The following is a 12,484-nucleotide window of genomic DNA, read 5'->3' as shown; positions in this document are numbered from 1 at the left end:
ATTTCTTCCGTTAATAGTTGTTTTTCTGGTGTACTGACTTTCAGTCATTATATTAGACTAGAAACCGCGATTGACTTTATCCGCCTTATATTAGGTGTGTCTGTTTTAAATCCTGAAGGTAAGTAAGCTAATACTGTGTCCATTTTCATTAAAATCGGTCCTCGATTTTGAAGTTCTCTCGTTAAAAACGTAAATATTTCTTCTATTAGAATAAATATAAATTAGTATGTAAATGTGATATTATACGTATTAAATATTTCAGTTTTTTTATGTCTAATATAGCATGCTATTTATTGATTTTAAGCACCAAAATGATTAATTCATTAGATACTATGATATTTATATAGAAAACTTTATAGATTTTTATGGGATTCTTCGCACATTCTATGTGATACTTCAATCTTCATAAGTATATGTCACATTTAAACAGTATTTTTATAATGTCATTGACATACCTTATAGAAACCGCTTGCAAAACTATCAAAAGTATATATTAAATTTTGTAAATTTCCGAGAAATCTTTCTTCTCAACCTGTTCTTCTTTTCTTCTCTCAATTAGATTGTAAACTTATCACATGGTTATAAAGTTTAATTCAACTTGTTTATTGTTTCTAAAAATTTGCTAAGCCGTTTTAAACTTTAATGCAATAGATATAAGACAGACCATCACCCACGTAAAGACTCGCCCACGGTTTTCTAGCGTAGGCTTTTAAAGGAACAATGTTTAAGCTGTTGAAGTAAAATATTTTCTGTTAAGTGTTTTACTTGACCATATGGTTGAGATAATAGTCAGAAGTACACGTGAGACTATCTCTTTCTCTTGCATCTTTACATGTTGACAGTTTCATTCGGAGCTACGACGCCCGGAGTCAGAGTAAAAAATTAACCTTAAATATTTATTTGCTCATTATAAAAACGCTGCACTACTAACAGTTGCCTAACCCAAGCTGTGAGCCAAGGTACATAAAAACATACTTACCAACATTAGGAATTTTGGATTGGAAAACTAATAACGTAGTATGATAAATAATTTCACTGACTTTTTGGGTTCAGAATGGTTGATTCGACGAAAAAGAAGAAGATAATTGTATAGACAAAGTCACGAGTTGGCTGTATTTACATCGACATCAACATATTTGTTTAATGTCTAGGAAACCCGCTCAAGGCTACGAGCACCATAGAAATCTCCCTGTGGATTTTAATTGCATGTAATTATTTTAATAACCGACCGAAGATCCAATGAATCCATCTAACGTTTCTTACTTTGGATTAGAGACTTCTGCTACATCTACAAACTGTTACAAAGTACCTACGAAGATATATATTATAGTTATACAAAGTGGTAAGAGAAATACGGGAACTTAGGGTGGATATTTTATGCGAATTTCCAAGTTTATGTCGCGACAAGTTAGTGTAAACACGTATAAAAAGTTTCCGTCAGTCACGTTCACTATAACGAATATGAAAATCTCTTTACGATCACCCTTTTCACACTTCACAACTTTAATACTTCCAGTGTTAATATTAACTTGAAACTTCGGGATAAAGAACACAAGATACCGCATTTTACTACTTCGTATATAACTACATATAGATATTTTGTAACACCGTGTATAGTGGCGACTTTACCATTACCATACCATGGGCTTGAAGAATCACGTTGATTTAATAAAAAACTGAAAATTTTTAAAAAACCTTTTTCAAAATTTGTTAGAAGTTCAATCTTAAAGTCGTTTAGATCATTATCAACGATTCTCCCATAATCATTAGTTAACCATACACAATGTCTAACTTTCACCGTTCACCACATGAATGTTATTACGTCACATTACATTTTTTCCATCGCTTGATTGTCGTTTCTTGTTCTCTCTCTCTATCATCTGAGTGATTTCCTGGTTCCTTACTCCGTTGTTGAGCGTCGGAGCCCAAGGTCCGCTTTTCTACTTTTTAATTTCCACTTAGCACGGTCGTCAGCATCTATTATCAGACCATTGTCACGCACCATCCTTGACTGTTGTTTCTTGTATGTTATCATCTATATTTTAAGTATCTTAAATTATTCATTGTGACAAACTACAACTTCTTATTTTAGACAGAGTTCTTATATTTTTATAATAGATCTTGTTCATTTGAATTTTGAAGCTGACTGAAAGAAAAAAAATTCTATTGTATTTATGAACGAAATTAAATGTTTTCCTTTTGGGGTGAGGGTGAAAAATGCAAGATCACTTATATTCGTGATCACATTAAATAGCGTTAAAAGGAAGATTAGCAATTTGAGAATTCACACCCCAAAATGACTCGTGAGTTTGATATAGCGAACGAATATAATGAGTTTGGAAGTGCAGAGTTTCGGGGAGATTTTGCGAAAACATGTTGTGATGGACGTGACTAAGATGATGGTGTTTTGATGGTTATTCAAAGGTTATCGTGGCATTTATCAATCTGACTGCGTCGTACTTGAATAGCTGTTTATGGATTCAGTCATAATGTAGTGTTTCTTTTAACTAAGCTCTAAGAAATAGATATAGAATAAAGAGCGCGGTTTCTTTTTTTTTTTAATTAACGTTAAGACTAAAGAGAAGGCTTTTGTCCAGCTGTGGAATTTAAACAGGTAAAAATCTAATACCAGCGTTTTCATCGAATATATTATGATAATAAATTTTAGCGTAATCATCAACTTAATGATCCTTAAAGATAATATCTAGGCAAATTAAATCGTGCCGTTATTATGGCATACGCTCTAAATTGTGGCAAAGTACATCTCTTTATTTTCCTTATTATTTTATTGCTTATTCATTTATTAATGGAACTTTTTATTACATTGTTTTCAGTGACTGTCGCCTCTTTTTCTTCAACGAATTTATCTAATATTCGTGAAATCACATTAGAATCATCCAAAAAAAGATCAGTTCCAAGTCCGCCACTTGTATGTTGTATGCAAATTTCTTATTTTACCTTCTCTGCGCAAAAAACAAAGCGACAGCCTTATATATACGTTTTTTGTTTCATGTTTTTGAAACGTGACTGGGACTTATGTCTTGTAATCTGTTTATCATGATTGAAATCACCAAGCACTTTTAATTGCTTATTTAAAACAAAAGCCTGATAGGTCTTGGCTAATTGACTCGTCGAAATCCAAGTCAGAGCCTTCCAAAAGTTTATTCGTATTCATTTATTCGTCTACTACTAAAAACACTCGACTCGAGTTTAATTGTCAGAATTTCTGTGTAACTTGAATAAAATCTGACACCAATAATACACTTGATAATAAGAAAATTTGTGTTGTGCGTTTCCGTAGTTAACATAATTATTATAAGAAATAAAATAAATAAAGATAAGTTTATAAGCCAAGAAAATACTGAAAATATACAAATATAGTATTTGAAGGTTAGTTGCACTGTCTCACGGGTGGTCTAACACAATGCAAATACCTGTCATTAAATCCTAGACAATGTAAAACAGAAAAAAGTATGGTAATTGCCACTTAAACTACCTTAAAGTGAAACGGCGAAGTTCAGCCTTTTAAATGCAATGAGTCATATCAGTGGTTTTTTAAACATATGGTGTACTTTTAATTTGAAGCTTCGTTAATTCTATTCAGTCCATGTATGGCGTAGATATATGAGGGCAGCCCCAAAAGATTTCTTGTACTGGATTGGAATCAGATCACTGAACAACTTCAATAAAATGTGATTTATCTTTAGTGACTTGTTTTTTTTTTTGTTATTATTGAATCACCTCATTGGTAAAATAAGTTTTACAATCATCGTCTACCTATCATTCTATTATTTCGGTTCGCCCTTCAGCTCATATCTACTCTATTTATACCTCTGTTATAATCTCTTGTTATAGGAGAGTTTTGGTCACGCAAAAATTTCACAATATGTACGTTAGATGCTTCTGGACTGATTGAATTAATACTTGATTATATGCGAACAATATAATCGGCACATCAGGTCTATCGCTGGGATGTAGGCTAAACAAGTATAATGAGGGGATGTCACTCTGTTTGTACAACTTCCGCTGAGGCTTTTTGTCCAATGAGTCAATATAGTTGACGTTGCAATTGAAAATAATGGTAATAGGTTGTGTTTTTGAAGAGTTTTTTAAATAGTTGCAACCTGGAAAGAAATGTTGGGATTAATGCATATTTCCATAATGCTTACTGATAAAGGAATATAAAAAAAAGATTGACGTTATACGCTGCCGTCTTATGAGCTGTCATTCATTTTGATGTCCCATCGCTAAGTAATATTTATTTATTTTTATTATCACTAATGTAAATTGCAATAAATAATGTGTTAGCAACAAATTCTTCAATATTATGATCGTTAACTTTCCTTAATATAATTTATTTTATATACTTAACAACTTTCGCTCGACAAACGATTGGGAGTTAATCTAATCGTCTAATTCACGTATCGCTCAAACGAGATCTGTTAGAGCGAATCGGCAATACAGAATACTCGTTTAGAGCGAGACAGACGCAGGCTCTCGGTTCGATGCTCGTGAGTCACGCTCCGACTGCGCCAGAGCAGCCTTTGCTATAAGCTTGGGCGGAATGTGTAGTATACAACTACATATTTGCAGAATTTCAATTCCCGACTCTCTCTTTCTCACATATACGTCTGCCATAATCTTCAGTATAGTTTATATCCCTTTTCTCACTATGGTGATTATCTAATATTCAAACTGGCGCCCCGGGAAGTCCCGGGTCGCAGTTCGAATATTAGAGCTCTCGTAAGAATTTCATCATAAAATGTACCCTGTGCTTTTCTACCGGTGTACGTAAAAAAATCCGTCGAAATTGTTCCAGTAAATTTTGGGTTATTTCAAACAAAGCACAAACATCCTCACAGTCTTTCTCGCTTAGGTCCAAAATCTCGCATTTAATAATATTTGTAGGATGCCATTAATTTAGAACATTCATCTTTAACAACTTTTTGTATATCATAAATAAAGTTTCATCAAAAAAAAGTTTGTATATCATAAATAATACATTGAATTCAGTTACTTTGGCTTATTTAACTAAATCCCTTTTATGTATTTTGTAATATATTCTTCATTACCTTCGAAATTGACAAAATAAACTTCTTAATCACGCTTAATAGTTGATTTACGGTCGTTTCTTACTCCGCCTTCCTAATATTTTAATCTTATCCTCGGATCTTGTTTCAATTTATATACTTCTTTGATGACTGTCTTATCCAATTAATTACGTCATAAATTATCGATGCATCGCCAATTATTTGTGTTTATGTTTCAACTTGTTGATTTGCCGACAGCATTAGAAAATGTCGACTCAGATTACCATCAAACAGATTTTTATATTGATTGAATTTTACACCTGTGAAATGCTATATAGCAGACGTCAACTTTTACTTTCTAATGGCGCTCGAAATTGATATTCATCAAATACGCAGACAACAAGTGTAAATTTTCGTATTTTGGCTCGAATATTTGCCAAACGTGCGTGACCAGTGTTCAGTGTTCCATCGATGATTCGAAATTGGAATCGCGATGAGTCATGCCCGTTGGACTATTTAGCCGCTTCAAACAGGTTTAATCCAGATTGTTTTTTGCTTAAATGGCAGTCCCGGTGCTGCCAAATTGGGCATCGTATTTCGTATCAATTTCCAATACTGAAGTATGAATATGGTGATACTATGGCTGGATCAAATCACTTTTATCATGCATTTATATTAATTTCACATTAAAAAATTGTACTTGTTACGTAAATTTCGTATTTGTTCTGTCGACACCAAAATTCCGAATATTATTCCAAGAAAAAATTTGTACACACGATACCTCTAATATGGCAACAAATTTTCTTTCTTCAAGAGCTCCATAAAGCGAAACAAAATTAAACAAAAACAACAGATACATTTTCAGAGCTCAACAAATTCCTCGGAATCTTGTCGTTGGCAATTCCATGTAATAATTGTTAAAAGCGAAATGCCGATTCGCTTCAAAATCTCTTTCGAGCCTGTGTTCGTTATAAACCAACCGACCGAGACGCAATTTTCTTGAAAACGGAAATAAAAAAGTACAGACCAAACTGGTTTTTGCAAGGATGAATGGTGAGAAAATGTTTGAAGTCTTATTAGTGTTCCGTATTTGAAATTATGGAATTTTAATTACTCTACTGCTTTTGAAAATTTTAACTGCCTGCATTATTTATTTGGCATGTTATTTTATGTGTCTATCTATAGCCATAGTCATAACCCTCTTTTTTTTATTTATAATTTATTCATTTGTGTCTTCACTGTGAACTTGACAATAAATAAAATTATTATAATCGAAATTACGTACTCAACTGCTTACAGAATTATTCAATAAAGTCTAGTCATCGTGAAAGTTGCCTAAATTAAAAAAATATCTCAGTACTATTGTTGTATTAGCAAAGATAAATAACATACCTACGTTGTATCGACAAAAACTATATACTACACGTAGTATATAGTTTTTGTCAAACACGAGCAAACGCTCGTAAACTAATTAAATTTTAAAAGTTTAAGTATTTTTAAAAGCTGATTGCTTTTGCAGATCTTATTTACACTGCGGGCCCCTAAATTGTTATCCATTAAAGGCCAGCTTAAATGGCGTCCGGGCGTGGGTTTACGTTAATCGCGTGGTCACTACGAACTCGAAGTTACATAATACTAAGCCCTGTAGCGTTTAGTATTTAGTTGTAAAGTAGGTATCGTAGGCGTGTGTTTAATAGTGGGGATAGTTGAGAAACATGTAAGTATATACAGTTATTGCGTTTATAACATTTTCTATAAACGAACATGTTAAATGATTATTGTTTAAAGTAAGGCCAACCTTACCTCTAACAGAGGTATATAACACGAATATTTCTAAAGCCCTAATCTTAGCGTTTTCTCGGTAGCTTCTCCAGCTGCAAAGTTTGAGAGTCCATGGACCGCTTTCTCACTTGATCTTCTTCAATTCGCACAGTCCTCTGTATCATTAGCTGTCTCACACTGAGTTCTGAGAAAGCCAATAACAAGAATTCGAAGAATACCTAAATCAATATGTCTCTTGGCCTTCATAAACCTCCATTTTAACACATGTCGTTGCCGCAATACATCCATCGCTTTTTGAATTCCTCCTCAAATCGTCATTCGTCTCTAATTTATTCTATACTTCTCTTTTTAAACCTTTCTCCGATTTAAGAATGCCTAGATGTATCAAAAGAAATAGTTGAAAAAGATTATCTATCCATTCTGAGAAGCACGTGTGAAGCTCTTAAAAGGCGCTTTGTTTTAGAACGAGCGTAGCATCGATATTTTTAATCTTTCATTAGTCATTATTGCCGTCAATATCTTAGTCACAGATCTTGAAAATAAAAACGGAAACCACACGTTGCTAAACACAATACTAGCGGAAGATTGTGGTTGACGTAGAAACAACGGCCAATCAAATTTAAATTCTATTCGGACAAGTTAAGATTGATTTTCAGATGATCAACTTTATATGGGGTTGGGTTGCAGTAATCTGATGCTTATTATTCAGGTAATAAAATTATAAGAACCAACTATATATACTGCTATTTCATATCCTGGGACTTCTGGATGCATGCATTGCATATATATGAAATAATGAACTACAATATTTTGCCCTAATTGGGTTGTCTACATCGAAGAAGGAATTTTTAATAATGTACAATATCTTAACGACCTGAGAACGCTATAGATTATAGACAAACTACAAAATTTAAATCAAAAACTCATTCAAAATTGACGTATTATATTTTCTTAAAGACAACGGTAAATTCTACTCATTACGAAAGCTAAATTCTAAAAGAAGTACCCGGGAGAGTTTATTATACGCACGTAATCGATGCAATTACTCTATTTCTGGATGACTTTATAAATAGCTCCACGCCGTAATCGTGATTTTAAATAGCAGTTTATTTTCGTCCGGTTTATATTTAACTGGTAGCACTTCGCCAATTGTTTGTTTGTTTATGGGCATCGGTTCAGGGAATTGAACGGAGTCTAAATCTAAACTGTTGTTTTGACAGATGACAGTGACAGGTAATGGATAGGTATCTGTAGACGATCCAACTTATGCTTTGGTGCTGATATCAAGTTATTTTCTGTTTCGCCTAAATTGTTATTATTATTTAAAGTCCGATCGATCGTAGATTTTATGAAATCTGTACAGCATTTTTTTTTCTTTACACATAAACAGGTATTTATGTTTCCCTCTGTTGGGCAAAGATTTATTTTTAATTTGATATTTTATATATTTTCTATTGTTATTCAAAATTGTGTTTCTCATGTTATTAAACATATAAAATCTTTGTATTTCATTGTAAAAATTCTGAATTTTAAAAATCTGACATAACAAAAGCCAGACAAAATGTGGTAATGTTGTCATCTGGATATAACAACCGAACCTTGACTCAATCTGTGCCACAATTATGCCTCACAGATGAAGAACTATGAGTCACATCACTGCCATCTGGTGTATTTTGTTGTTAAAAATGTCGTACTTTGTGAATCTACAGTTGGATATGTAATTTAGATTGAAATGGTTTGCACCACAATGGTGCATCATCGACAGGATTCTGAATCTTGTATTTTTTCTTACTTATATTTAGATCACCGGCATTTTCATTTTCACGTTATTATAGTAGATGTTTTTTAAACTCTCTAAATCTAAAATAAATTAATAGGCCATTGTTTAAAAACTGCACATCAGCAAAGAAGAAACCAAAGAAAAGTTTTCTTTTAAATCGCGTAGACGACGCTATAATAAACTCAATGATACAATATCATTGAGTTTATTATAGTTTCGTGCATTTTCAAACGTTTTAAGAACAGATTAGATAAAATCTCCAAACTTCAAGACGCACACACATCAGCTTAATTAGCTGCTAGTGTTTTATGAAATAAATAAATTAAAAGTTATTTTTATTTATATCAAAACTTACTCCAATATCGATTCACTTCTTAAATACCATATGATTGCGATTACGATAGTCGTTTTCAATAGATATGCTATCTTTGTGTCGCTTACTGTTATTGTGGAATAAAGTGTTTTTGGTGATGGTGCTTTCTCTTTCAGACGTACCTGTGCTCGGTGAGACGGCTTTATGTGCTCTGGGATTCGGTGAATGGTCCTAGGCTCTGATGATTAACAATGTTGTTTTGTCTCTTTCTTTTCAGATAGTGCCATTCGCTCACTCGCCGACGGACTCGACAACTACTTTATCAGAAGCTTTTACTTGTTCTGTCGATGAGACAATAGATATTTTTATTAGTTAGTTTAGTTCTTGATATCAAAGCTAGGATGTATTCTTTGGACGTGTGAAAAACATAGACTCCCTAACCTATAGTTTACCGTTTATATCTGTTATGTATTGATTTTTACATTTACAGCCAACTTCCTAATGGTTTTCACATATTTAGAAACACAGGTTTAAATTTTTGCCAAAAGGTTCATTACTATTGGTTAAAATATACACAATTAGTATTGTTATCATTTGATTAAATCCAATCGTTAAAACACAATCGTATCATATGTGCTGGAAGGGCTAATTAAATATATTTTATTGATCCCATATCGCCGTAGAAACTGCTATTAAGTTCGATTTATGCGTCAACTATTGAATTTTAGATGTTTCTGACGTCATCTCTAATGAACACTTAGTATTCCTGGACAGGGCAAGGTCGTATCGTATCGATATCCAAGTCTATTTGTAGAACTGATATAGGTTTTGTTCGTGTCACGTTTCTACCACTTATCTCTCTGATAGTGGAATGAAATGTGTTTGTTAACGTTTTTCAGATTCATAAGATGAATTAAGTGTTAAAAATGGAGAGGAAATTAACAAGAGAAGATTTTATGCGGAAGAGTTTTCGAGCTCCAAGAGTTTCTCCGGCAAGGGATCCTGAAACTGTAAATGGAGCGCCACCTCCTTCGCCTGTGTCGTTAGCAATGCTTGAAAGAACTCCGCAAAGAACTCAATATGAAATTACAACTTCGGGCATAGCACCGAAACGCTTAGAACTTAATCGAGCTCATCCCATACATCTAAAATCATTCCAAACTCCAGACCCTCCTGATGAAACAGCCCCCGTTCCACCATCAGATGAAGTTTTATTAAAATTAGAACGCCAGATTGGTGAAATGGAAAGAGGATTAGAGAGAGCACAGAATGGAAATGTATCTGTTGATGAAAGAGTACGGTACGCTGAACACGAAAATTTGTTAAGGACTGGAGTTTCCTCAGTTGGTGGTGGTGGATATCTGGCAGCAGATTCTGACACAGAGCACGATGTGGTACCTTTCAATAGGAATGAGACTACAAGAAGTAGCACCGGTGGCGCTACTCCTGTTCCAAGACCTGCGACTAGGTTAGCTAGAACCAATTCTGATACACAACAGCATTCCGTGGCGGCAACGGCCAGGATGCTTAGAAAATTGGCTGATGGAGGGTCTAAAGAGGAGAAAACTAAAGTTATCTCAAGGAAAGCGATTCAAGCTCGAATGGAAAGAGTTAAAAATTCTGTAGTCGGAACCAAGCATGAACACAGAGTGTTAGCAGAGCACAGGACAGATGCTGCATCTAGGACCCCAACATCGCCTATTTCGCCACGGTCTTCTACTCAGGTAAAAATATCGATAGTATTGTGTCCGTCCTTTTAGAGATAAGTATCGGTATTTTGATTAACTGATAGTGCATTTGAGGAATTGCAATGACACATCGGTGCTCGTTATCTGACTAAATATTAAGCAATTTTATTTAAGAACTTACTATTTACAAGCATTTATTTAATTTAGTATGTGTTGGCTCATAACACCTTTAATTACATTATTAGCATCATTTTATTATTCTGAAACATTTGCATTGTATTGCTATATTTTTTCCTAATCGATATTTGACGTTTAGTAAAATATTGTGCTTATAATTTCTTCTCAATGTCGACCTTTATAGTAAACTAGCGGCCCGTCCCGGCTTGGCTCGTGTAATACCATAATAAATTATACACCTAAAACTTCCTCAGGAATCACACCATCTATTGGTGAAAACATACAAAGTTGAGTTATCGCATTCATACACATACAGACGTGACAGAGGCACTTCTTTTTTATGTATATAATGGATATGTAATGACTTAAAAAGATCCCCTTCCAATGATAACGGGCTGGTTTGGTGGTTGATATTAAATAACACTAATCAAAGTTAAAACACACAACACTGTTTTGTTTGCTCCAGAAAATGGAGCATTCTGCTTCGCATAATCTATTCCTTCAGTCGTAATTTTAGACATAATGGCTCGCGACTGCTCGAACGTGATATCCTTTGACACGACTGTCACATTGTTGTAATACTTGTAATGTATAATGTAGGTCATACAATATGTTGTTATGTTGTAGACATATTCCAATAGACGTTCCAATTTCGTTGTCGTTAAGCTTGGTATGTCTGAACGTAGATGCTACAGATTAATAATTTGATTCCTTCTGTTGTTTATTATCGCGTTGTGTTTAAAAGCTTAAATTTTAGGTTGCCTATGATTTCCGTTCTTGCTATCTCTCTCTTCATCAACACTTATCCCATTTTATGTGAGGTCGGTACAGTATGTTAGTAGTCTCCTTCATTTTTAACTAATTTTAAATTTTGTTTAATGTGAATGATGTTCAGGTATTACACACGCACATACATTTTTATATATCGGATAATTACACTTTTATCTAATGTTAACAGATCTGTTACTTCTTACCGCCGAACGCACTCCGTTCATCTTTCATTCTTTTCAATTTCATACTCTGTGCCCTTCTCACTGGGCGTACTACGTAGTACTCTTTATTATACTGTGCCTGTACATTCGCTGCGTGTTACATGACAGTCCCCAATTCGTATATAAAGCCAGGTTTAATATATAATATTCACTTGCAGAGTTCTCGGTTTTATATGGATTTATATGGAATTTATATGGATGATTTATTTTCTATTGAATATAAAATATAATATTATATCTTTGGTTTTGGGTTTTGTCTTTTTCTTTGTCTGAAATTCTTCTTCGTATTTAATTTATTATCATTTAAAAAGACAATAACATAAATACATTATGATAAAACCACGGAAAATATATAAAAGAAGAACATATTATAATAACATTGTTATATGTGCGAAATTTTTATTTGATTACACCCGTACTTATAAATGTAATTTTGTTTTCAGGTAAGCCGCCATGGTACATAATAATGATAAAGAAAATGACTGTTACAGGTAAGTATAAGTTATTTTAGTAGTAATTGCAACATAAATATAGATTTAATCGAAAACTGCAGAATTACAGACTGGAGTATCTGTATTTTTTTTTTATTTTTATATATTAGGACAAATCACACAGATTGAGCTAGCCCCAAAGTAAGGTAGGTAAATAAATAAATAAATATATTATAAATAAATATATTAGGACAAGTCTCGAACTTACTTTGGGGGCTAGTTCAATCTGTG

At 33.4% G+C, this 12,484-nt stretch overlaps 1 protein-coding gene across 1 annotated transcript in view; it reads left to right on the top strand.

Annotated features, from left to right (window-relative positions):
- Positions 1-12,484, top strand: part of LOC128681027 (serine/threonine-protein kinase MARK2-like) — a 79,672-nt gene that overhangs the window by 8,783 nt on the left and 58,405 nt on the right. Inside the window, exon 2 of the mRNA XM_053764543.2 lies at positions 9,805-10,629. Within this exon, the coding sequence (XP_053620518.1) occupies positions 9,832-10,629 (798 nt within the window). The 5' untranslated portion in view covers positions 9,805-9,831. The remainder of the gene's footprint in view (positions 1-9,804; positions 10,630-12,484) is intronic.

The sequence above is a fragment of the Plodia interpunctella genome, chromosome 26 (genome assembly GCF_027563975.2).
Source record: "Plodia interpunctella isolate USDA-ARS_2022_Savannah chromosome 26, ilPloInte3.2, whole genome shotgun sequence".
Lineage (NCBI taxonomy): Eukaryota > Metazoa > Arthropoda > Insecta > Lepidoptera > Pyralidae > Plodia > Plodia interpunctella.
The sequence above is the reverse complement of the archived record's forward strand: the minus strand, read 5'-3'. Positions and strand labels throughout refer to the sequence as shown.